Source organism: Pteronotus mesoamericanus, unplaced genomic scaffold (genome assembly GCF_021234165.1).
Source record: "Pteronotus mesoamericanus isolate MK-2021 breed Mesoamerican mustached bat unplaced genomic scaffold, CSHL_Meso_final contig_68, whole genome shotgun sequence".
NCBI lineage: Eukaryota > Metazoa > Chordata > Mammalia > Chiroptera > Mormoopidae > Pteronotus > Pteronotus mesoamericanus.
In genome coordinates, this window is record NW_026555234.1 from 302,792 (window position 1) to 328,477 (window position 25,686).

Consider the following 25,686-nt stretch of genomic DNA (forward strand, 5'->3'; position numbering starts at 1 on the left):
GCCGGGGCGGGGCGCGCGGCGGGCTCGGCGCTCGCTCCGGGAGAGTTGACAAAGCCCCGCAGGGAAGGACGCCTCGCGGCGCGCCGCCCCGGGCCCCTCGCCCCGCCGCCCCGGGACCCCGGCGCCGGCCCCCGACCCCTAGACGCGACCTCGCTGCCCACCCCGCCCCAGACTCCGGCCCCGGCCCGAGCCGCCCGCGCCCAGGTAGCGCCGCGCCGTCCCGAGGCCGGGCCCGGGGGCGCGGGGCGGCGGGGTGCGGCGCCCGGGGCGGCGATGACCGCCCAGCGCGCCCCGCGGGCCCGGCCCTGAGCCCCACCGCCCGCGAGCCCCGCCGAGGTGAGCCACTCCGCGCTCGCCCGCGGCCCCGGGGGACGACTGGGGCGCCGAGTGGGAGGGCTGGGGTCCGGGGTCCCGGGCGCAGGCCGGGAGGGTCAGGGTCCCTGATCCGCGGGGCCGCCGCCGGGCACTGGCACGCGCCGTCGCTGCTCCCGCCCGCTCCAGGGTCCTGCGCGCCCCGCCCCCCCGGCACCCCACGTGGGCCCCCCCCTAGCGCAAATTTGTCCGCTAATGGCGCAGGCGATTATCTGCGGGGCCGCCGGTGTTGTGTGTCCCGCGGGCAGGCCCGAGTTACAAGCGCCAGGAATCCAGACGGTGCTTAGAGAGGGGGCGGCGGGGAGGCGGTAATTAGTGTAAACCCTTTGTCTGCTTTGATACCCACGGTCTCCCCGCCGCCGCTTCCTCCGCCCGGAGCACCGGCCTGCACCCGACCCCCGCGGCCCAGGGCCCTAGGCCGGAGGGTGGCGCCCCCCACCCTGCGCGCCAGTGACCACCCCCCCTCCCCAAACTCCCAGGTCCGGACAGGCCGAGATGACGCCGAGCCCCGCGTTGCTGCTGCTGCTGCTGCTGCCGCCGCTGTTGCTGGGGGCCCTCCCGCCGGCCGCCGCCGCCCGAGGTGAGTCCTGGCGCCCAGCCCAGCGCCCCGGCCTCCGCCAGCACCGCCCCTTTCCCTCCGGCCCTCAACTCTGCCCCAGTGCCCGCCTGGCGCGTGCCTGCGCCCCGCCCCTGCCGGCTCGTGCTCGTGGCCCCTCACCTGCAGGCCCCAGCTCACCCCCGGGGCGCCCTTAGCTCACCTTTGGGGTTCCCCCATTTTATCCAAAGGGTACCCCCAGCTTACCCCCAGCTCAGACAGGGCCCCCATTGCCCATGGGGCACTCCTCACTCCCCCATTGAACCCTCAGCTCACCCACAGGGTCCTCTCTCACCCCTTGGGCACCCTGGCTCACCTGCAGGAAACTTCTTACTCTCAGGGCACCCCCAGCTCAGCCGTGAGGCCTCACAGCTGCTGGCAGGGTGGGCTTGGGCCCGTGTTCCCCAGAGGACATATGTGCACATGAGCACCCGCAGTTGAGCGTGGCCGGTCACCTTGGATTCTTGGGGGGTGGGCTGTTTGGCTTCCGGGCACCTAGTTAAGTCCCTGGGGACCTGCGGAGATTCCCCCCGCCCATGGTGGCCAGGGCGCAGTGTGGGGATGGTGGGGACGTCCTCGGTGCCTGGGATTCAAGACCCAGCCCGGTGCCTGGGCCTGCCCACACTCAGGCACAGAGCCCCCAGCTCCCGGGGGTGCCGTGCTATGTGGGGAACGGGGCCTGTTTCAAGGCAGACCCTGAGGGCTCCCTCCTTCAGGGCGGCACTGTGCTGCCGGCCTGCGCCCTCCCGGAGGCCGGGCACACGCTCACACACCCGGGGTCCCAGTGGGCGGCCCCTGAGGGGCACCTGCCCCGGCCCCTGCCCCAGCCAGCGAGGGCATCCTCCGCTGACGCGTAATGCGTGATGCCTACCCACTGACTTGCCCGCCATGGTCTGTGCTGGCCTCCCCTCGACTAGGCGGGACCTGTGGCCAGGCCGGCCCTTTGGGTGTGTTGGCCACTCAGGATCGTCCCTGCCCCGTCCGCCAGTCTTGTGAGGCTTTGAACCCCTCCCCTGCCGCCCAGCGGGCGCACCGAGCCCTACGCGGCCTTATATGGCCACGTTCGGGTGTTGGGTGGCGGGCGGCGGCCCAGGTGGGCCTCATGCCACGGTACCCCCCCTCCCCGCCCGCCCAGCCGGGCACTGGCCGGCTGGCTTGAGGGTGGGGGCCGCCCAGCCGTGGCTGGGCAGGGCAGCGTCCTGGGCACTGTGGGCACTCGGGTCGTGCTCAGCAAGGCCCCCTGGCAGCCGATGGGGACAGACCCGGATTCTTCTTTTATCTGCTTGGGTTCCCCCACCCCCACACCTGCCTGCGCCCAGCCACTCGGCCAGAGGGGCTCTGGAGGCTGCTGCCCTGGCCTGGTCGCTGGCTGGAGCCCGAGGCGGAGTGGGAGCGGCCGTGGGCCGCAGACGGCGGTGGGCAGCGGGCTTGCGTCGGCGCCAAGGGATCCCAGCGGGGCCGCGCCCTGCCCTGTGCCCCTCAGCCTCGGCCTCGGGGCTGCGCCTGGTCTGCAGCCCGCTCTCTGTGTGCAGCGGGGAGCTGGGGGCCGCTGTCCAAGGGCAGGGCCTCTGTGGTTTCGGGTGGGGGTGGGGGCGGGGGCGCTCCTCCTGAGCCGTGCTGGCGTCTCCCCTGGCCTGGACGTGAGGCTCTTCCCGATTCCCGGGTGAGCGGCCGGCGTGGACGCCTCTAGTTCTGCAAACCAGTGTGGAGCGCGTTGGGGGTTTTCTGCAGGCCGCCTTCCCGGGCGCCTCTACTTCTGGAGCGGGGGCATCTCTGGAGTCGGATCATGTTTTTAAAGTTCCCCTTTTCCCAAAGTTTCGCAATCGCGGTGGGTCTGTCTTCCACTGTTTTTCCAAAGCCGGGGGAAGGCAGAGAGTGGCTTTCTCTCTGTCCGTTTCATTTCTCGCCGTGGGAGCCTGCGAGGTTCAGAACGACACGCTTTCCGCAAGCAGCTTCGGGAGACGTCGTTCTGGGGGTTTCTGAGCAGGGCCGCACCTGAACCTCTCCTGGGATGGCGGCACAGGGGAGCGGTCCCCGAGCGGCCAGCCCTCCAGGCCGCGCTCGGTGGACGCAGCACTGACCCCCGGACGCCGGGTGCCGGCCGGCACGCGGTGCCCCCGCCCCAGGGGGAGGGCGGGCTTGGGGCCTTCCGGGCCTGCAGCGTGTGCAATTCAGCGGGGAGACGTGTGGCCGCCAGGACGCATGTGCGTCGGAGGGCCACGGCCACAGCCGCCAGCCAGGCTGCGGGGATCCCCCACCTGCCCCCCAGGCCCCACGGGGCGGCGGCAGCCAGAGGGTGGCGAGGCTGAGGTGGACGAGCAGGAGCCAGGCCCAGGCGCTGCCGGGTGGGGTGCGGGCCGGCCGCCTCGCATACTCGGGCCCACTCCTGGAAGGGGGAATAAATCACTGTCCCCTCCAGGGGGAGGAGGGAGCCGCGAACAAAGTCTCCTTTGGCTGGGCCTGGAAACACAGCCTCCTTCTCCATTGTGCGGGAATCAATGGGCCTCCGGCTCCCGCCAGGCGCTGCAGCCCCAACCAGGGAAACGCTGGTTTCCCCCGGCCGCGGCCCCCGTCAGTGGCCTGCCCCGGGCGGGCTCCGGCCCTGCTGACCATCCGGGGAAGGCGGGCCGGGACCCTGCACGCTCACCGCTGCCTGCCCGCCTGCCCCCCGGGGCGTCCTCGTTGGGCTCGCTCTGTGCCTCACCTGGTGTGTCCTGGTGGCAGCCCCGGAGGCCAGATCGGAGCGTGGAGGGCGGGGTGCCCCGGTCGCTGTCCCCCAACTCCACAGCCTCCCTCTCCAGGGCCATGACCCTGTGCCCATCACCCGCTCTTCCCAGTGGTGGCCGCGGGGCTCCCGGTCGAGCCCGGGGGTGTCCAGGGGGCTGCTGTCTGGGCCCTGCCCTCGGCCTATGGGCTGGGGGTGCTGCCGGCTGGGGGAGGGGAGCGGCATGGGCATCACGGGGCCGGGCCAGGGCTGGAAGGAGGGAAGGCCTTCCAGGTGGGCGCCTCCGGGCAGAGGGCCAGCGCCCCGTGGTCAGAGCGAACGTCTGGAGACACGGGTGCCTTGGGGTGGCTGGGCTGGGGACTGAGTGGGGACAGGCCAGGGCTGGGCTGAGAGGCTGGCTGGCTGCAGAGTTCAGGGGGGCTGCCGGCATGGCGTGGGGAGCTTTTCTACCTGTGCCCAGCCCTGTCCCCAGGAAGGAGCCCTCACTCTGCCCCTCCACCCCTGGTGGCTGAGGGCCGGCCTGAAGGCGGGCAGGTCTGGGCCCTGTGAACCCTCACCCTTGCCCTTGCAGGCCGCCCCTCTGGGAGAACCTGCGGGGCTGGGGCTTCCAGGAGCTGTCCCCTAAGCGTGGTGGCAGGGAGGGTGCTCCAGCGCCAGGGCTGCCGGAGCCCCAGGCTTCCCATCCTGGCAGGAAACAATTGCTTTTCTTCCGGCCTGGCAAGTGTAACCCGGGAGAGATCGAGTGGCTGAGGAGTGAACGTGGGGCCTGGGGCCGAGCCTGGCAGACATGCTCCTCGCCCAGGCCCGGGGCCTCGGCTGTCTCTGCCCTCCCGCTGTGCCTGCCCCATTCTGGGGGCGCCGTGATGGGGGCCTGACCTCCAGGTGAGCGGCGTTTGTGCGCGGCAGGGTGCAGGGGCAGCCTGGCGTCCGGCCGCCGCTCCTGGGCGGGCGCTGCCCTGGCCACTGTCAGCTGCCGGCAGTTCATGAGGGGCCCCCAGGGCAGGGCCGCCGTCAGGGTGATGGCACCCTGTGCCCCCGGGACTGCAAGGAGGAGGGTCCGAGCGGCCAGGGCCCCCGAGGACTCCAGGGAAGGGAGCAGCGATCCGCTTGCCCGGGGCCCTGCTGGGCAGTGTGGGGAGGCCGGACGCTTCAGCCAGCTTTCTCGTGCGGCAGGTCAGGCTGTCCCTTGGCCGCGCCCAGAATGGCCCTGTTTCTGGGGCAACCACCTGTCCTGCGGGTCCTACCAGTTCCACCACAGATCCTGTGGGCGCAGCCCCCGAGGGCCGCCCTGGGCTGCCCGGCGGCTGGGAGCCTGAGTGAGTGGGAGAGCGCGCGGGAGCGTGTGCCGCTCCGGCTCAGCACCCGGACAGCCCCGGGCCTCGCCAGCGCAGCCCTGAGCTGGCGCCCCCTCACAGCGGCGCAGGGGCCCAGGTCCCCTGCCCCCCACCTCAGCGCGGCTTCCCGGCCCCCATCAGGGACAGCCCCCGTGCTGTGTCCACGTGTCCACGCCTGCGGGCCCCCCGGGAGGGGCGGGACTGGGCGGGGCTCCTGGACGGTGCCTGCAGCCCACAGCCGGGCCCGGAGCGGCTGGGGAGTTCCTCCCACACCGACATTTTGGGGGCTTTGCAGGGCTGGCTGGGGGCAGAGGTGGCCCCGATGGGCTGGTGGCCCCTACACGCTCTCACTCCCACCTGTGTCTGCGCCACCGGGGGTGGGCGTCACCGGCTGGGGGCGGGCGCGGGGCGAGGCCGGACAGCGGTGCACCGGCCGCCCCTGCTGGGCTGGAGCAGGGCGGGGCCTGACCCCGCCGTCCTGAAGGGGGCTCAGGGCCGGCAGGTCAGAGCCCACAGACTGCCTCAGGCCGTGGGGAGAAGCCCGGCCGATACCCCAGGGCCAGGCCCCTGACAGACAGACGGACGGACGGACAGACAGACGGCGGGGGGGGGCGCGGTGGTCAGGAAGGTCACAGGCGGTTGGCAGAGCCGAGGCCCTGGGGTCCGTGCGTGGACGGTGCGGAGCCAGGGCCCGTGCAGGCGGCACAGGTCCCGTCCCCACCCCCTCGTGGGTCACCTCCCCGGGTGCCCACCACCCTGCTCTCCACCGCCGCCCTGCGCCCACTGGGTGAGGGGACAGCTGCCGGGGGACAGAGCGTTCTTGTGTCACCAAACCAGGAGGGTGACGTCAGGGAGTGGGCCTGGGGTCGCAGGCGCCCGGAGGTGGGTCGTGTCCCTCAGTGGGGGGTCTGCGTCCCCTGCTGGGGAGCAGCGTCTGGCGACGGAGCAGGGCAGCCTGTGTCTCTGAGGGGCCACCGTGTGTCTGGGGGACACCTTTGCGTCCAGGGGACAGCGCCAGGGGAATGGTCAGCAGGGCAGGGCCCATGGGACACCTGAGCTCCGGGGCAGCTGGGAGCCTGGCCGTGCAGGCTGGGTGTGGGGCCTCCAGTCGCTGCGCGCCGGCCCCCGCCCCCGATCCTGGCCTGCTGTCACCGCTGGGGAGGAGGAAGGAGAGAGGAGAGGGGGCGGACTCCCTCCCTGCCCCCGCCTGAGGGCTCCGCCCCGACCTGGGGGGAGACCCGGCCCCACTCACCCCCGTGTCCACCGCACCGTGTGGCCCTTGTGGCCGGCCTGTGCCCGAGCATCCCAGGGCCGAGGCTCCGGTGTGTGCAGGGCTGGGGCTTCCTGGAGGAGGTGCTCACAGGGAGGGGCTGGGGCTGGGGGGAAGAACCCCGGAGGAGGCCAAGGCCCCCCCCCCCCAGGCCCTGCCTGGGAGCTGTTGGGCTTGCCTCCCGGGCACGCCTCCGCATACCCTTGCCTCAGTTTCCCCACGGTGAGAAGGCTGGGCACCCTGTCTGGGTGGCACCATGCGAGCCTGTGTTTCCCAGGCTGAACACGGAGCTGCAGCAGTCATGCCGAGGGCCAGCATTCCCAGGAATCTGTGGGAAGGGGGGCTTCCCTCCCGTGAGCTTGCCGGGGTCTCTGCCGAGGCGGGTGTGGGGCTGCGGGGGGCCCAGCCCAGCCTTGGGTCCGGCGTGGGGCGGTCTGGCCTCTGGGCCGGGGGAAGGGGCTGTTTGCTTTAGGATAAGCCTGGCTCCAGCCTGCCCGTCCCCCAGCGCGTGCACCGGCTGCCCCGGGCCCCGCTTCCGGCCGTCTGGCAGGCCCTGGGCTCTGCCCCGCAGGACGCGGACGGAGGCACATCACAACCTCTCGGTCGGAACAAGTCCGCTGCTGTTGCCCGAGAGACACCCCCACTGCTCAAGCTCTGCTGCCGGGGGCGGGGGGGCGCGGCGGGGCTTGAGGTGACCCCTAGCCCGGGCAGGTCAGGCCTCTCTCTGCCACTGAGCAGCCTGTGGGGGACGGAGGCGGCGGGCGCTTGCTCCATCGGGCCCTCCGCCCGCCCAGGCCAGACCTCCCAGGCGGGCACTGTGACCTCTCCCTGCGCCCGCTGAGCAGTTGCCTGGCTCTGCCTGTGCCCAGGTGGCAGCAGAGGCCCAGGGCACTGGGCGGGGGCGGGGGGCTCTCTTTGTCCTGCAGCCGGAGGCCCTGTGAATGGTGGAATTTCAGACAGTGACAGGTGGCAGGCAGGGTCTGCCTGGGAACGGAGCTGGGACCTCGTCCGTGGACCCTGCAGCCCCTCCCACTCAAGCTGGGTGGGGGCCGGGGTGGGGGCCGCAGACCGTTCAGTAATGAGGGGGAGGCGGGTCTCAGGGCCCTGCCACCTCTGCGATCCCTGTCCCTTCCGGGGGCAGGGTGGGGCGGGAGCTGGTGAGCTGGGGGCTGGCGGGAGCACGTGGTGCCAGCCCGGGAGCACGTGGTGGGGGGGCCCAAGCAGAGGCCGGAGGCGAGTGCCCCTGGGCGGGCGAGTGCGCGGGCGGGGCCGGGAGGGGCCCCCAGCCTGGGAACCAGAGACCCTGAACCCTGGGCTGCCAGCTCCCTGCCTTTACGTGGGGACGGCGCCCAGCCCCCTTCGGCGCCCCCAGAGAGGAGTGGGGGGCTCGGTGCGCCGGCAGGGCCTCTGCGTCGGGGGTGGCGACGCGTGCAGAGCTGCTGCGGGAGTGTCTGTCGGGCCCACAGAAGCACGCGTGGCCCTGGTTGCGGAGGCCTCGGCGTAACCAGCTGGTAATTGCATGTTGAAGAAATACTAGCTGGTTATTAAAAACACATGCGGCCCGCAGGCCCCGTTCGACAGCATCTGGGAGCCGCCGCCGCCTCCGGGAACGTCGAGAGGCCGGACCGGCTCTGCCCTCCCAGCCGCTTGGGGCCGTGCGGGGTGGGGGCAGGCGGGGCCCCGCGGCCCGGACGGCCGCACCCCTGGGGAGGGGGCTGGGTGCCCGAGGCCGCCTCGCGGGGTCCGGGGTGCGGTGGGCAGGGTGGCTGTCAGGTTGTTGGCCAGGAGACAGCCTGTCCTTCCCGACACCTGCGTGTCCTTCCCAGCCAGGCGCCCAGTGTCCCCCGGCCTCGTCGCCCCGCTGTCCCTGCACGCGACCCCAGAGGCTCCAAGGCGGGGCCCGGGCCACGGGGCAGGAGCCGGTGCTCTCCCAGGGCGAGGGGCGCCGCGGCCTCGCCTGCAGCGCGTGTGTCTCCCTCAGTGGACGGGGCCCTGTCCCTGGGGCCATGGGCCAGCTGCCCCCCAACCCCCGGGCGAGGCTGTGTGTCGGGCGGTTGGCCGCAGGGCGGCGCTTGTCCAGGCAGATGGGGTCCCCGCACACAGACGTGGGCCCTGGGTACCCCGGACGCGGGTACCACGCGGGAGCCACCGGACGGTCATGTGCGCGTGCGCCCACAGACGCCCGGGTGTGTGCGTGGGGGCCCGTGAGGGGTGCCCTGCTCTCCGCGGACGTGCGTCCCGGCGAGCTCCTCCGGCCAAGTTTGATTCTGGCTCCTGCGCAATGGCACGTAGTGGGTGCTCAGCGGCCGCGGCTCGCCCGCAGTGGGCCCAGGCGGGTGCGGCCCGTGGCCGGGGAGAGGGCCCCAGTGCTTCCGGCCCCACTGCGTGTGCTGGGCAGGGGCACTGCGGTGGAGTCCTGAGTGGGGACCCTCAGGGACAGCCCCTTCCCAGGCCCCTGGGACTCCAGCGTCACCCTGAGCAGCTCTGACCTGCCTGCAGGCCCCCCGAGGATGGCGGACAAGGTGGTCCCTCGGCAGGTGGCCCGGCTGGGCCGCACCATTCGGCTGCAGTGCCCCGTGGAGGGGGACCCGCCGCCGCTGACCATGTGGACTAAGGACGGCCGCACGATCCACGGCGGCTGGAGCCGGTTCCGCGTGCTGCCCCAGGGGCTGCGGGTGAAGGAGGTGGAGCGGGAGGACGCGGGGGCCTACGTGTGCAAGGCCACCAACGGCTTCGGCAGCCTCAGCGTCAACTACACCCTCATCGTGACGGGTGAGTGCCGCCGGGCAGCGCACCTGCTGGGGCCGGCCTTGCCTGGGGTCCCACCGGCCTGGGCCGGGCCCCGGCAGCCTGTTGCCTCCAGGGTGGTGTCCAGCCACCTCTGTCCTCAGCCCCTCAGGGACCCTTTCCGCCCAGTCGCTGCTGCCCTGGAGGCCGGGGCGGCCGGGGCAGCAGGCACGGGCAGGGGGGCCAGAGTGGTCGTCCCACTGAAGGGCGTGCTGGGCAGGCTGGTGGCGCTGCTGCTGGCGGTGACTTTGAGGCTCAGGTTTCGGAGTTCAGAGGGGCCGCCGGGAAGCCAAGGACCTTCTGTCCTCTTCTGCCTCTGGGGCCTGGGCTTGGGGCCGGGGCGGCGTCCCTGGGGACACACCCTGCCCCGGCCGGGAGGGCCCTGGCACCCGGCCCACCCCACGTGCCCCTGCGTGGGTCCCTGGGGGAGGGGCGCTGGGGGCGGGTCTCTCCAGGGTGGGTCCCTCAGGGCTCCTCCACCTGGCCCCACCGCAAGGCAGGAGCCCGGGCTGCGCCCCCCACGGCGGGGTCCTGGGCGGCAGGGGGGGCCCTGAGGCAGCCTGGCCTGGTCCTGGGCTCGGGGAGGCGCGGCTGTCCCGGGGAGGGGGCATTCCTCAGCAGCCCCACCCCCGCGGGGGTTGTGGAATGGGACCGCGGCGGGTGCCCCGCACTGTCCCCTCGTGGGGGGGAGACGGGGCGGTATGCGGCCGTGTCACTTCACCCGGCCCTCGGCCCCTTGATCTGGGCTAGGGTTACCGCAGCTGCCGCAGGCCTGCCCCTCCCCCCCGCCTGCAGACCCCCCGGAGCCAGGGTGGGGGGCCCGCGCTCAGTCCTGCCCCCCCGGCCTGTCGGGGTCACCTGCACCCTGGGAGTGGGCCGGGCGGGCTGTGCCCAGCTGTCTCAGGGCCTCTGGGGTGGGGGGGGGTGCCCACGGCCCCCACTGGGCTTTCCAGGGCTTGCTTGGCCCGGCCAGATGCCAGGGCCTGGGAATCAGCCCAGACCTGGGGCGGGGGCTGCGGGGACCCAACTCAGGCCCTCCCCTCTGCAGAGGACACCAGCCCAGCCAGGGAGAGCCCGGGGCACGAGGGCCCCTCCGGGGGCCAGGAGGAGCCGGCCAGCAAGCAGTGGGGTGAGTGGGGCGACAGCGCTGTCCCCGGGGGCGGGCCCCCGCCTGCGCCCTGCTGACCTCTCTGCCGCCCGCCTGCAGCACGGCCCCGCTTCACGCAGCCCTCCAAGATGCGGCGCCGGGTGATCGCGCGGCCTGTGGGCAGCTCCGTGCGGCTCAAGTGCGTGGCCAGCGGGCACCCGCGGCCCGACATCATGTGGATGAAGGACGACCAGGCCTTGACGCGCCCGGAGGCCAGCGAGCACAGGAAGAGGTGGACGCTGAGCCTGAAGAACCTGCGCCCCGAGGACAGCGGCAAGTACACGTGCCGGGTGTCGAACCGCGCCGGCGCCATCAACGCGACCTACAAGGTGGACGTGATCCGTGAGTGCCGGGCCGGGGGCGGGGGCCGGGGGGGCCGGGGGGGCCCGAGGGGCCGGGGACACGCCCACACGCCGCTCCCCCCACAGAGCGGACGCGCTCCAAGCCCGTGCTCACGGGCACGCACCCCGTGAACACCACGGTGGACTTCGGGGGCACGACGTCCTTCCAGTGCAAAGTGCGCAGCGACGTGAAGCCCGTGATCCAGTGGCTGAAGCGCGTGGAGTACGGCTCCGAGGGCCGCTACAACTCCACCATCGACGTGGGCGGCCAGAAGTTCGTGGTGCTGCCCACGGGCGACGTGTGGTCGCGGCCCGACGGCTCCTACCTCAACAAGCTGCTCGTCACGCGCGCCCGGCAGGACGACGCCGGCATGTACATCTGCCTGGGTGCCAACACCATGGGCTACAGCTTCCGCAGCGCCTTCCTCACCGTGCTGCCAGGTGCCCGCCCGCCTCCCGCCGCCCGCGCGCCCGCGCGCCCGCGCGCCGGGCCCTCACACCCTGCCCCTTGTTCTCGCCCGCAGATCCCAAGCCGCCGGGGCCCCCTGTGCACCCCTCGTCTCCGGCCTCCAGCCTGCCCTGGCCCGTGGTCATCGGCATCCCGGCCGGCGCCGTCTTCCTCCTGGGCACCGTGCTCCTGTGGCTCTGCCAGGCCAAGAAGCAGCCGTGCGCGCCTGCCCCGGCGCCCCCGGGGCCTGCGCACCGCACGCCTGTGGCCGCTCGCGACCGAGGCGGGGACAAGGACCTGCCCGTGCCCCCCGGCCTCGGCACCGCCGCCAGCATGGGGCTGTGTGAGGAGCTCGGGGCCCCTGCAGCCCCCCAGCACCTGCTGGGCCCGGGCTCAGCCACTGGCCCCAAGCTTTACCCCAAGCTCTACACAGACGTGCACACACACACTCACACGCACTCACACACGCACTCACACGTGGAGGGCAAGGTCCACCAGCACCAGCACATCCACTACCAGTGCTAGGTGGTGCCGCTCTCGCGGCTCCGGGCGCCACGGGGTGCGCACCTGGTGGCCAGGCCGGGCGGGCAGGCCGGGCGGGCAGGCCGGGGGCAGAGGGCCGTGGCGGGGGCGCCCCCGGGGAAGGGCACGGCCAGCCTCCGGGGCACCCTGTGCGAGGCACACATGCTCCTGGACGCGCGCACGTGCGACACACCTCCCCACACGGACGTGCTCTGGACACATACACGCAGGCACGCCGATGCTCAGGCCGCCCGATGAGGGGAGCCCTCAGCCTGCGAGGAGGGTTTCCCGGGGGCACGGGCACCGCCCCCACCTGGCAGGAGATCTGAGAGGCACCCCGGCTTTGCAAACCAAAAACCCCCTGCCCCTGCCCTCCGCCCGCCCGCCCGCCCGCCCCTGCCCAGGCCTCGGCAGGTGGGCGGCTATTTTTGCCACCACCTGTCCTGGGTGTCCAGGAGTCCACCCGCCCCCTGGGCCGGGCGTTGGGCACAGCAGCCTCAGGCCCCGTCCCGAGAGGCGGGAGCCCGGCTGGGAGTGACTCTGGTCACACTGGCCTCCCGCTGCCAGAGACAAGGGGGCCTTGATATTTATATTTAAGAAATTAAGATAATATTAATGATGAAAGGGGGCTGGCCTTTCCGGGCCCAGGGCCCGCCTGGCCTCTTAGCCGTGCTGGGCGTCCACCTCGGGGCCGGGCGCCCACGGCCCCCGCCCCAGGCGGCCCAGACCTCTGTAATTTTATATAGAGTTTGAGCTGAAGCTTCGTATATTTAATTTATTTTGTTAAACAAGACAATGTGCATCCTTTTCCTCTAATCTAGTGTTGCTGCTTGTGTGTGCGCCTGTGCGTGCGGGCCTGTGTCTGCACGTCTGTGTGTGTGCTCGTGGGCCTGCGGCCTAGGCTTCAGACCAGCGACAGGAGGCCCTCAGAGCCCCACTGAGGGGCCTGGGGTCCCCAGGGCTCGGTGCCGATCCCCTGCCCAGGGGCACCGCCCTGGGCACCTGCATGCGCCTGGCTGCCGGGGGTCCGGGCGCCGGCCGATCGGTCCTGCGCACACCCTTCTGCACGGTGCGCCCGGGACGCTTGGTGCGCCTGCCCCACGCAGCTGGGCGGCCTTGGAGGGCCGGGGCTGCTCGGGCCCTGCTGCCTGGCACCGGCCCCCGGCCAGCAGGGCGCCCCTGAAGGGCCTAGGCACGGCCCCGGCGGGGCACCAGCGGTCTCGCCCTCCAGGTGGGGAGAGGGAGGCTCCAGCTCGCTTGGCCAGCCCTCGAGGCCGGGCCTTCCTCGGGCCCGGGGTGCGGGGCCTCTTCGGAAAAGGCACTAGGACAACCCGTGCGGTGTCAGCAGAGCCACCTGTGTGAGGCGCGCGGCACCCCCCGAGCCCGAGTCTGGCGGGAGGGGGCGGGCCTGGGCTTCCCCAGACAAGGACAGGCTCTGCCAGGCCTCACAAGGTCAGGGCCTCGGCCGCCCCCCGCACCCTCACGCTGGACCGGCCCCTGTCCTGCCTCCGAGGGCCGGGTCTCCGGTCCCCCACCCCCGGGGCCGCCCGGCCGTGCAGGATGGGCTCCCTTGTCCTTTTCAACATCGTCCCGCCCCCTGGAGGCCCTGCTTGAGTGCTCCTGGCTGCGGGGAGCGGCCGCCTGTGGCAGGTGCAGCGGGAGACCTGGGCACTGGCTGCCTGGCGGCGGGGGGGGGGCCGGGGGGGCCGTGGCTGCTCACAGCTGGCGACACCAATGGGCTCCCCGGACGGCAGGCTGGGGGGTCCTGGTTGGGTTTCCGTCTCAGGGGGGCCTTGGGCTGTGGAGAGGCCTCTGTCCAGTGGCGGGGAGGCCTGGGCGGTGGCCACCTGCCACCTTCGGGTCAGGGAGCAAAGCAGGGCAGGCGCCCCGGAGGGCACAGCCCCGGAACCTCCTGATGGGGACCGAGACCCCAGGCTTTGTGTCTGTGCCTTTCTTGACCCCTGGAGCTCGTGGGGGTTGGGGGCTGCATCATCCTCAACCCCGGGGAAGCCTTCCGTGGGCAAGACAGGCCCCTCCGGCCCTCACTAGGCTGTTCTGCCATCAGGGTGGCCAGGCCCCGGCCCGCAGGCCACACCCCGGGGCTCAGAGCCCCGCCGTCCTGCTCTCCGCACAGCCTCCTCGGCCCCTACCTGGAGGGGTCAGCCCTCCTTGCTCCCTGCAGTCCCGGTCCCCAGCTGTAACCCCGCCCCCCGTCCTGGGCTGCCTGCCCCTCGATGCAGCCATGACCCCTGTGGACCCCAAGGCCCACGTGGACGCCCCCGACCTCGGCTCCTGTCCCCTCCACGTTGCAGAGGTGCCTGCGAGCCGTCCTGCACCCGCACCCCCAGGGCAGACTCTCCCTTCTTTGCACCCCCATATGCGGGGTGAGGGGAGCAGCCCACCGGGTGACGCGGGTCCTTTCCCTGGGGGGAGGCGGGGAGACGGTGTCCCTGAGCGGGTGCAAAGTCCGCCCTGACAGGTGATTGTTGACTGGTTCGCCAGCTGACCCCGACCGGCGGGTGGCTCCCTGCCAACCGCCACCCTGTCCCGCCCCACCCCTTTAGGCACCCCGTCCCCCTCGGGACTCCCGGGCTGAGCACAGAGGGACTGGCCAGGTTCAGGAACGCAGGCGGGGGGCCCGGGGTGGCGGCGGGGCCACAGGGAGCGGGGCGGGCAGGCGGGAGGCGCTGTGGCCAGGCCACGCCCCCCGCAGGCTCCGTGGGGCCGGGCCTGGGCTGCCCGGCCCCGGGGTAGACTAACACTGAGGCCAGGCCCCCGAGCGCCCTCGGCCACGGGCAGAAAGGCCCGCGACCGCCACCAGCCCAACGGGGTTCCCCGGCAGGAACACAGACGCCAGGATCCCCAGCTCTGTGGCGTGTCCTGGGGGCTGGCCCTGCCCCAGGGGCCCCCCGCCTGCAAGTGAATGGGGGGGTCAGCTGTGTCCTCAGGGTGACCCTCAGGCCCGGCCAGTCTGGGCCATTTCGGGAGACTCCGGATGTCCTTGGTGGGTGCAGGGTGCCCGGTGGGTGGCGTGCCGGGAGGGCGCGGCCCCAGGTGCCGAGCCAGCCAGCCTCTTCCCTCTGATCTGTCCTGCGCACGATAAGCCGGTCCCCTTGAAGTCCGGCAAACTTGAAAGGCCGCCCAGGCTCTGACACCCGAGGGTGTGACTGCCCCCTGCTGCTGCCCAGCCTTCCTGGCTTCAAAGGGGTGTCGGCCGGCCGGCCAGCAGCTGTCCTGGACGGGGGGGCCCGAGGCTGATGCCAGGGACAGGGCAGTGCGACCAGAGGCCAAGGATGAGGGGCACGTGGGGCAACCCCACCCCGACGGACCTTGTGTTGGGGGGCTTGGCAGGAGATCAGAGCCTTGTCCTGGGGCCGGGCCAGGGGCCTGAACCGGGCCTTTGGTGGACACCGACTTGGCCGGGACCCAGGGCACGAGGTCAAGGACTCCTGGGTGCTGCTGGGCGGGGGGCCCGCAAGGACCTGGGCCTGCGGCCGGGGCTGGATGGAGGGCGCCGCCAGGCAACACGCCCCGAGCCAGGGCGCCAGGGCACGGGACTGCGGGCTGGGTGCTGCGAGGCGGGGACCCCCTGCGTGGCCCCGGGGCTGGGGCGCGGGGAAGCAGCCCTGCCCCGTGCCGGGCCGCAGCAGGGTCCGTGTGAGAAGTTTCTGGCGGCTGGGAATGCAGGGCACCCCACGAGCCATCTCTGCTGGGCAGGGGCCACGCGGCTGCTCACCCCACAGAGGCGCTGGGGCCCAGGGCGAGGGCGGGCTCCCTCGGGGCCCCGTGCCGACCTGGCCCTGCGTCTGGCCCGCGTGGTCAGCCCCCAGGCCTGGCCGGGCTCAGGGCCTTCACAGGACAGGCTGGGTGGGCACTGGGATGGGGTGGGGGGAGCTGGGGGCTCGGGGCTCTCCCGGGAGGAGGAAGGTTCGCTGAGGGGGCGGCTCCTGCCCGGGGCTGAGCTGAGCCCTGACAGACGCCGAGCCCAGGGCCCCTGTGACGCGGCAGCAGCCGGGCAGGACCCGGGAGGCTGGCGGAGGGCCCATGCGTGCCCAGGCCCCGCGGCCCCACTGTGCGCAGAGCCCGTTCGAAGCACGCGTGGTCACGGCCTGGCGCGGCTTGGTCCTGAAGTCAGGCTTCCAGCCTGGGCCGCAGCCCGTCTGCCAGCCCTTCCCTGGCCGCACAGCCAGCCCACCGCCCAGCCTGGGACTGACCCCATCAGCAGCTCTGCCCGCCAGCACTGACCGCCCAACCCTGCCTGAGCCCTGGCCCGTCCTCACCTTGAGTCCGGCCCCGAAGGCTGGCGCCTCCCCGGCCCCCGTGGCCCTGATGTGGGACTGCTGCTGTCGGTGCCGGGGGTCGGCCCCCCTTGGGCCGCACGCCTCTGTGTCCAGAGGCGGGAGCTCAGCCAGGGCCCCACCTGGGGGCAGCCGGGGGTGGCTCTGCCTGACACTCAGGGGCTTCTCCTGTGGACGCCAGCGGGGGGCCCGCGAGGACTTTCTCTGGCCTCACAGACCTGGTCAGCCTGGGGTCCCTCCCGGGGGCTCAGGAGCCCACCCCGCGTGTGCCCCGCTGGGCAGCACTCTGACGCTGCCGTCGTCACCGGCGTGCCCTGGGGAAGCGGCCGGCGCCGGCCCCGGCCCCAGCCGGGTGCTGCGTCGACCGCTCGGCCCTGGGCACCTCAGGCGGTCGGGGCGCGGGGCGGGCGGGGCTGTGCCAGCACAGATCCCGTGTCCGCTCGGGGCTGGGTGACGCCCTGGGTCAGGGGGCCCTCGGCACCCGTCTGCTCCCCCCGGCACAGGCTGCTTTCTTTTGGGGACCTTGACTTTGGCGTCTGTCTGGGGTGAGGAGGCAGCGTGGGAGTGTCAGGCCAGTGGCCAGCACAGGGGCCCGGGTCCTCCTGGGCTGTGGCCCCACGGCAGGGGTCATAGGTCGCAGGCTGAGCGCACACACCACCCTCCCTCCCGGTCCCCCGGGGCCCCGTCACCTGTCCCAAGGCCTCTCTTCTGGGCCCAGCGGCCTGAGGCCGCCCCAGGGGCTGCGGGGAACCACACCCGAGGGACCCACCCGCCGCCCCGCAGCCATGCTCTGGGGAGGGGTGCGGCTGGCTCACGGGGCGGGTGGGGGACCCAGGGGACGGCACCTCAGGCTGGGGCCGGGGGCCCTCGCCCGGTTGGTGCCTGAGCCCAGGGCCGGCCGGGGACGGATGGACGGCCTGCAGCAGCCCCAGGTGAGGGCGCTGCGGGGGCCCGAGGACCCCCAGGCGGCTGCCAATCCCGCCCCTGCCCTGCCGCAGCCGTGGGCATCTGGTCCAGGGCCGGCGGGGGGTGACAGCTGCCAACAGCTGGCTGGGGCGGCGGGCGCCAGCCTTACCCTGTGCTGGGGGGCCTGGCTGGGCCCAGGGTCCTGGGCGTGCCCGCGGGCAGGACAGCCCCGGGGAGTGGGCAAGAGGCAGGGCTGCCCCGGCCCCGGGCTCGGGCTGAGGACTCCAGGAGGCTCCATCTGCCCCTGGGGTTCCCACGGAGAGGGCGAGGGCGGTGGAGACCGGACAAGCGGGGGCAGGAGGCCGGGTATTGGCTGGAACGCAGCGTCTGCCCTGCTGGGGGGCAGCACAGCTGGGCTTCGGCAGGAGGGCCCTGTGAGGGGAACGGGGTGCACGGTGAGGGGTGGGGGCAGCGGGTCCCCCCAGACCCCGACCTTCCTGGAAAGCCGCCCGTCCCCAGGGAGAGCGCTTTCCCCGGGAACGCTGACCCCAGTATCACCTCCGCGGCCGTTTCAGGAAGGCCCCCGGGCTGGGCGGCCCGGCCGGACGCCTCCCCTCAGCCACGCCCTGGGACAGTCTGGGTGGGTTCATACGCCCAGGACCTCAGGGCCACCTCGCTGTAGGCAGGACCGAGTGAGCGAGGGGCAGCCCGCGCGGGGGAGCCACGGACCCCTGCCCCGGTGGCAGCCGGCCTGCGAGGCGGGCGTGGGCGCCAGCTCCCACGAGGACTGCCCGTGTGGCCAGCGTCTACCGCACAGAAAGCGCCGCGGCCAAGGCCTACGGCGCCCCCTGATGGGTGGGCGGGAAGGTGGCCGTCCTGGGCCACCAGCCCAGCCCGCTGGCCCTGGGTGGCAGGGAGCAGGAGCCGCTCTCTGCAGCGGGGGCCACTCCTCCCGCCCTTGGGGCTCCCCGCCGAGCCCTCCCTCGGGGGCCTGCAGCCACCGGGCCACGCTGACCCCGCTCTCCTCATCGGTGGCCTGGAAGGCAGGCCGGTGGGGACCGCATGACGGGCAGCGAGCCCAGGGGCCGCCAGCCACCACATCCTGGACCTCGACCCGGGGGCGGGCGGCAGGGGCTCCGCGGAGGCAAATTCCTTCTTTCTTCACAGCTTTTTCCTCTATTTTTTCCCACTTTCTTCCCCAAAGCAGCCCTTCACAGTTCGTTCCTGGAGCCCCTCCAAGACAATCGCACTGGCTCGCTCAGCGGCCACAAAGCCCCTTTTGACGGTGTCGGCAGAGCTGAGCTAACAGTGGGGGCGGGGCGGGCGGGTGGGGGTGCGCCGGGCCGCTCTGGGGCCCCCGCCCAGGGCCCTGCCAGCCTGCGTCCGCGTCTGGCTCTGAGGACAGCACCCCGGCCCGGTCTGCCCAGAGCCCAGCACCCGGGCTCCCTGGTCGGAGGGCCGGCAAACCGGGGGCCTGCTCCGAGCTGCCCGCTGCCGTGGCTGCCCTGCGGAGGCCTCGGGGAGGCCCCCGCGTCCCTCGGTGTGTGTGCCCGGGGACGCTGCCTGCTGAGGTGGGGTCTGCAGCCACAGGACCCCGGCCGCTGAGCAATGGCACGGCGCGTGCCTTGGGGTGCCCGTCCTCTGTCGAACGTTTCCCACCTGGGGGCTCAGGAGGGCTGGTCCCTGGTGGCCACACCCGTGCACAGTGGCACCCCTCACTGCCCGGTGGAGGGCGTTGCCGGACGCAGGGCGTTGGAGTCGAGGCGCCAGGCGGTGCGGGGGGCTGTGGGCCCTCCGCCTCCACCTTGCCCTCTCGGGAGCCTGGAGGCCTGTCCCTCTTTGGCTCCCTGCAAAAGCGCCCCGAGCCTGGGGCACCCCAGATGCTTGGTGCCCGGGGGGCCTGCACAGACAGCAGGGGGTGTCTGCTTGTGGTCCAGAAGGGCGTCTGGCCCGGGACATGGGGGGCTGGCGGGCAGCCCGGCCGGCGACAGGAAGCGTCTGCACACGGGAAGGTGCCGGGCGGGCCCTGCCTCTGGGTGCGCAGGGACCGCGGGGAGGGCAGCGGCGCCGCTCGGCCAGGACGGGCTCCGGGCTCCCGGGGGGCGGCGGGTGCCCAGTGCCGCTGCTCACAGGGCCCCGCAGGTTGGCCGGAGGAGCCTTGCTTGGCTGCAAACACAAACATCGCCCACGGGCCGGCAGGGGCAGCGCTGGGCGGGGAGTGGGCCCGGAGCGGGGCACAATCCACCCTTTGTTCCCGAGGCTGCTGGGAGCCTGCAGGCCAAGAGGAAACGGGGGGGGGGGGGGGGGAGCACCCGCCCGCGGGCCTCGCCCGCCGCAGACCTCGCCGCCAGGGCCTGGAGGACGCCAGGCTCTGCCGGCAGAGCAGCAGGAGGCTGCTGGCTCCCCGGACGGGCGGGCTGCCCGCCCGTGTCCCAGCCAAGCACCTTCGGGCATCCGAGGGGGTGGGCGGCAGGTCCCAGCCGCGGGACCTGGACACCCGTGGTTACCCCCCAGGTCTCCACCCTCCTCTACCCCCACTGGCCCGCCCCCCTGTGAGGCTGTTTGGGCCACTGGTGGGGGCAGGTCCAGGGCAGACCTGCTCCCTCAGAGGCGGCCCCTGCCCCCTCACGGCCCCAGACCACAGGCAGGCGGGCAGTGGGGTTGGCCACGCCCCTCGCTGCTCCCTGCCCCTCCCCCTCCCCAGAGCCCTGCAGACGAAGGGGTTAGCTCCCCACCCTTGGGGCAGCCAAGCCTGTTCCCCACCCGTGAAGGGGACTCTGGGCCTGGAGGGCCCCGTGTCAGGGCGCCCCTTCCTGCCCAGGGCCACCTGCGGTCACGGGTGGAAGTGTGTGCCCGTGAGCACGGGCACCCACCCGTGTGTGCACGCACGCGTGCGCCTGCGTGTGTGTGGGTGGCTCTGGGAGGGTGGGGCTGGAGGCCCCTTCTGTCCCCTCGCACCTCCCTTCCCGCTCCCCGGGCCTGAGGACCGCTGCAGCCTCGTTCCCCGGGGGTCTCCGGGGTCCCCGGGCCGGCCCACCGCGGTGCCGTCCACCTCGGCCCGTGCCTCCTGAGGCCCCTCTGTCAGGCCTCAAGCCTTGGCTCGCCTAAAAGGGCCAGCTCCGCCCAGGTCCACTCGGGCCCTGGCAGGCGGAAGTCCCCACGGCCACGGCCACGGCCTCGGCAGGGGCACCGGGGCCAGGGCACAGCGGCTCTCCAGGCGCCAGGCAGGGCCGTGGGGGCGGCGCTGCCCTCTGACCCCAGGTCTGCCTACAGCACCCCCAGAAGAGGGAAGGGCCTGTCCCAGGGCAGGGCTGGGGCCAGGGCCGTCCCTGGGCCCTGGGCTGTGGTGCCAACCGCTGCTGAGCAGACCAGGCTCAAACAACGTGCCCCCCATGCCCATGAGGGGGCCCCACCTCTGGTTTTGGGGTACCCCTGGGCCACCTGGCTTTGCCCTGGCTCCCCCAAGTGCTGGGTCTGCTGGACTCCCCACCAGCCTCTGCTGGTTGTGGGGAGCTGGCCCGGGTGGGGGGCCCCGGTGCCCTGCCCCGTCCCGCAGCGCGGCCGCACAACCATAGCAAAGCTCTGGGCGGCTTCTTCATGGTGCTGGGGCCCCACCTGCCACCACCTCCCGCCCCTATGTCCCGCGGGAGCCGGGAGGACGCCCAGCCCCGCTCTGCCACCAGCAGCTGGGGCTGCGGCAACGGGCTGACTCCCCGCAGCCTCGAGCCCCCAGTCTGCCGCTCTCCCTCTGCCCCCCGAGCCTGACCTGCCTGGAGGCGTCCAAGCCAGGCCCAGGGCCCGCCCCCATGCCGGACGAGGCCTCCCCTGCCTGTGTCCCTCCGGGTGTCTGGCCGGAGGGCTGGGGATAAAGGGCCACATGCCCCGTTTCAGGGGAGCCGCCATCCGCCTCGCAGGGCGGTCCAGTCCACGCACAGGACAGAGAACCTCGCCTGGAAGGCTCGGGCTGGAGCCGCGAGGCCGGCGGGCGGCGGCAGCCCTGCTCCATGAGGGGCTGCAGGCCTCTGGGTGCCAGCGCGAGGCCCAGGCCCCTCGGGCGAGGCGGCCAGACGGGCACTCGCCCCCACCAATGAGTCTGGCGCCCCTCTGGGCCCAGGGCAGTGTTTCTGGGTCGGACGGGCCCCTCAACTCAGCTGGGGTGCCAGAGGGTGGGGCACCCCCTCACTGCAAGGGCGGATCGCTCCCGTCCTTCAGGGACGTGGGGCTGGCAGGGCTGGAGGGGCCCGGGGCAGCGGCCGCTGTGGCTGGGACCCGCCCCTGCCTGCTGGCTGCCCTGGCACCAGGCGCCCAAGGGACCAGCCTGAGGTGCTCGAGTGAGCCCAGCCCACAGGGGTCTGTCCTCCAGCACAGGTTTGCGTCAGGGGCGCAGGCTCAGCACGGCAGGGGCAGTGAGGGCGGACGCCGCAGCGGGGCGGCGGGGTCCCCGGCTGAGGCCTGCCATCTCCCTCAGGGCCCAGGCTCCCAACACGAGTGCTGGTGGCGGTGGCCCCGCAGGGACCAGGGAGGGGCTCGGGCCCCGGGGGCACCCTGGGGACCCTCTCTGAGTCTGCCCGGCCAGCCGTGAGGTCGCAAGGGGCCACTGTCCATGTGCTTCCCCCCAAACACCTGCAGGGCCTGTGGGCTCCACCTCCCGGCAGCTCTGAGCTGCAGGGTCCCAGCTGCTCTCTTGCGCCGTTTGTTGCTTGAGCGGAGCTGCGTGGGGTGGCGGCTCTTCCCGGGGGACGAGGAGGCACAGGCCAGCCCGGCCGCGGTCCTCCCCGCGTGTGGCCGCAGGGAAGCGGAGTGACAACCGCCACGCTGGCTGTCTCGGCTCAGATGCCTGGTGCCCCACGGTCCTGGGCATACGGCCTTGAGGCCCCCCGTGGAGAACAAGTTGTCTGCCCAGCCACCGGGCTCCGCAAGGGGCCTGGCCGGCGGGCCTGGCCGGCTGAAGCTGAAGTGCCCATGGCCCGGCCTCTCATGCCCCCAGCTGGCCAGCAGGGGCCTTGAGTGACAGGCCTGGTCTGGCTGAGGGCTGGAACCAGGCGCCACTCGGGTTGCGACGAAGCTGCCGGCGGGCGACGGCGCCCCCCCAGCCCTGCGCCCCAGCCGGTCCCCACGGCGCCCGGCCTCGCCCTCCCGCGCCTGCGCCGCAGCCGGCCCTGACCCCGGGCCGGGCCGGGCCCAGCCCGTTCGGGGGCTGGGGGATTCCAGGCCTGAGCAGGGGGAGGGAAGGCACCGTGGCCGGGACCGCGCTGGCGCAGTGTGGAGCTGGCCTGGCGTGGCCGCCGAGCCAGGCGCCGGCCTCACGGTGGAGGGGGCGTCGGGGTGTCTGTGAGGCGAGCGAGACGCTTCTGGGCTCACGTTACAGTTTCCACTGGAAAAACAGCCCCGTTCTGAATGTTGGCTGAGCTTTTAAAAATTGCAAATAGACCCAGTTTCCTGAGGAGCGTTTGCTAAGTGAAGTGGTCGCTTCTGCTGAGCATGGGCACCCGCCCAGCTGGAGCGGCAGGCCGGGCCGTGGGAGGCGGGGAAACTGAGGCCGCTGCGGCCTGGGGCACAACAGCTGTCCCAGCGGGTCCTCTGTCCTGGGCGGCCACCCTCCCGACCTGTAGCGGGCAGGCCTCCCAGCCCCCAACGTTGCCCACGGCCACGGTGGCTGCCCCCCACCCCAGGGCCCGGGAGCTGCTCCTGCCAGAGCCCTGCCTCCAGCGGCCGCTGAGTCCCAGGCGCACACGGCACACACGTCACGGCCGACGTCCCCGCACGGGCGAGGCCTCGCCAGCAGGCAGGGGGGCCCAGGAGCAAACCCGGGTCGTCTAGGACTCGGGGTGGCAGGTGCTGCTGTTGTGTGTGGTGGGGCTGGGTGTGCACGTGTGTGAGTGTGCATGTGAGCTGAGTGCACACCCGTGTCCATGACTGTGTGACCGTGTATGTGGTGTGAGTGTGGGTGTGTTCCCTGCCTTCCCCACACTCAGGGTCCGGTCTCTGGGAAGGATCTGTGGTCTGGGGCCCCCCTGGCCTGCGGGCCCGGGGGGGGGCCCTGGTGTCCCGGGGGAGGGGCGGGGGCAGAAGTCTGCTGCGCTGACCCGCTGGGCCCACGTCAGGCGCCCGTGGCCTGTTTTCCTTGGAAGGCAGCGGACATTCCTGGTGCCGCGCGGCTGACACCCCAGATGACAGAAGTGCCCGCTGGGTAAACGGGACCCCCGCCCGCCCGGCTGTGTTCCCAGGTTCACGGGAGGCTCTCGCTGACGCCAGAAACATCTGGAAACGCTTCCAAGAACCGGATTCGAGCTCCTCGCACTTGGAAGGCGGCCGCCTCGCGTAGGATGGGGAGGCCGGCGGGTCCGCACCCCTGCCCCGCCCGCCAGGGGTGCCCCGGCCCAGGGGCAGCTCTAGGACCTTGGCTCCCAGTGGAGGCTTCTCCGGGCAGGAGCTGGAGGTGGTTCCGGAAGGCCCGGCACCAGCCCGTTCTGTTTCGTTCTTCAGCCCTGGGTGGGGGAGGGGCTCTTCCTTTTCCACCTGGTCTTGTCAAATGTCCCCATGAAGGGTGATCCTGTGGAGGGTTCTAGATGCTGTGGCAACCCCCACTGCCTTCCCTCCTCGGGGTGGAGACCACCAGAGGGCCTCGTGGTGACCTGTCTGCGGCTCCTGCAGGGCGCGGGACCCGCGTGGGTCATGCTCGGGGCCTCGGAGCGCTGGAAGGCGAGCCTCTGTCTGCGCCGCCCACCGCCTGCCGGGCTCCAGGCTGGGCCCACGGGGGAAACAGACCTGAGCTCACACGCCCTGCCCAGTGCTCGCTGGCGCCCCGCGACCCACCGGGAGCCTTGGCTCAGGGAAGCCCCAAGGCAAGTCCCTTTCCTGCCAAACTTAGGTCTAAGGTTTAAAAACGCGGAAACCAGCAGCAGTGAGTGCGACGGAGCGGAGGCGGTGGACGGTGCGGGAAGGCCTCAAAGGGGACAGATGCTCTGCCCGCCCCGGAGCCAGGGCCACCCACAGGCTTCACGGGCTCAGAAGCGCCCTCGTGCGCCAGGCCTCCCCCTCCCCGGCCCGAGGCCCCAGGGGAGGGCCAGAAGCAGCACCCGGGTGCAGGGTGCGGGTCTGGAGGCCCCGCAGGTGCCGGGCAGGGCTGGGCTGGGCTGTCGTGCAGGCCCACAGTGTCCGTGGCCAAGTGTGTCTGGAGGGGCTGGGACCAGCCTCTGCGTCGAGGGCCACGGTCGCCTGCCAAGGGCAACGGGGAGGCTGTCCTGGGGGATGGGCCATGCGGGGAGCGGGGGCTTGGCATGGCTTGGGGCCCCAGTTCCCTGGCTATGGCCACCAGGCGGCCTGAGGCCATGTCACAGAGCTTCCACAATGGGGGGTTTATAGGGTCTCCAGAGGCCCCCACACTGGCCCCTGGAATCCCCACCTCGGGCGTCTGCAGACAAAATGCTTCTCTCCGCAGGCAGACACCCCTTCCAGGGACCTGGACTCCCAGGGTCCCCTCACCCAGACCCGTGAGACCACAGCCGCTGCCCCGGGACACGGCCGGGCCCCACAGCCAGGGCGATGGGCGCGGGCCTCGAGGAGACGTGCCGTGAGGCCAGAATGAGAGCCAGGGCACCAGAAACACAGGCAGATGCCCGGGATCACGGTTCAGGGAAAAACGTGAGCAAGCCCACGTGTGAGCGTGTGTGTGTGGGCAAGGGCCGCCCCGTGGCAGAGCCAGCCATGCCGTGTGCACGGCCCCTTCCCGCTGATCATGAGGACGGGGGTGGACGGGGGCCGACGGGGGACTCGAGTGGATCCTGGGCGTCCGGGAGCTCGGGCCGGTCCACAGAGCACACTGTCCGGCTGTGGCGGCGTCGCCTGCGTTTCGGGTGTGACTTGCAGAGCCGGTGGCAGGACCTCAAGGACAGAGCCTGGGGGGACACCTCGGACAACCAGGCTGTGGATGTCCCTGAGCCTCAGGCCACAGGACCCCGCTGCTGGCGGGTCTGAGGGGCGCACTGCCCCCTGCCTCCCCTCCGTGGTCAGTGCTGGTGGCGCCGCACATGCGATGAGGAACTGCTGTGCAGGGACCCGGCACTGCCGACGGGGAATCGGAGGGATCTCCTCGGGTCTGAAGGCGCCCTCATTCACAGCCTCCCTCCAGTCACGGCCCAGCGTGCGTCAGCCTCGCCGGCGCGGGCTGCGCCCCTCCGCGAGGCTCAGGGGGGCGGGGGCTGGGGCCGGGGGCCGTTCCGGGGAGGCCGAGCACCCGGCGTCCTGCGGGGTCAGCGGTGGTGGCTGCAGAACCCTGGCCCGCCCATGCCAGCCCTGGAACTCCTTGTCCTGGGACCCTCCGGAACCCCAATCCCCTCGCCCTCCAGGCCGAGCCCCGCTCCCAGGGCTGTCTACCTGGGCCCTGCCCCCCCCAGCTCCCTCAGGTGGAGGGACCCTCGCCCTGCTCTCCTGGGTCAGCGGCTGGGCCTCCCTGGTGTCCCTCCGGAGCCCAGTCTGCTGCTGCAGCTGAGGGGGTGCGGCGAGGGGCGCACTGAGGAGTGGGGCACGGCATATGACCTTGCTCACTCCCCTCTCGGCCCACAGGAGCCTTGGGCCGAGCTCGCAGCCACCGAGCTGGTAGCTCTAGAACCTGCTCGCTGTCCTGTTCTTATTAAAACCCAAGTGACCCCGCCCACCCAGCAGGGCTTGAAAGGTGGGACCTGGCCTGGGGCTGCCAAAGGAGATCGCACCGGCCGAGGGGTGGGGTCCTGGGTGGGGGTGGGCTGGATGTGGGGGGAGCCGGAAGATGGGGGGCCCTGGGTGGGGGTGGGGACAGGCCCCCTAGGCTGGGCCGTCCCTGGGGGCCTGTGGTGTCAGTATAGTGGACTGCCTCACACGTGCTCCATCTCGGGCTTGAATGAACAAGTATCATCTTGTGATGGAAACAAGGTGAGAAACAAAATTAAAGCCATGGCAGGAG

The 25,686-nt window shown here is 72.5% G+C and overlaps 1 protein-coding gene across 2 annotated transcripts; it reads left to right on the forward strand.

The window, feature by feature from the left end:
• Nucleotides 1-303: 303 nt before the first annotated feature.
• On the forward strand, nucleotides 304-11,610 carry FGFRL1 (fibroblast growth factor receptor like 1). 2 transcript variants are annotated; one of them, XM_054581841.1, is made up of 7 exons: nucleotides 304-336; nucleotides 852-952; nucleotides 8,796-9,068; nucleotides 10,132-10,212; nucleotides 10,291-10,572; nucleotides 10,659-11,012; nucleotides 11,096-11,610. In XM_054581841.1, exons 2-7 carry the CDS (start codon nucleotides 868-870, stop codon nucleotides 11,542-11,544), a joined length of 1,524 nt encoding a protein of 507 aa, XP_054437816.1. In that variant the 5' UTR covers nucleotides 304-336; nucleotides 852-867; the 3' UTR covers nucleotides 11,545-11,610. The 2 variants fall into 2 exon arrangements, with proteins under 2 accessions (XP_054437816.1, XP_054437817.1); XM_054581842.1 differs by lacking the exon at nucleotides 304-336 and adding an exon at nucleotides 653-680.
• Nucleotides 11,611-25,686: the final 14,076 nt, after the last annotated feature.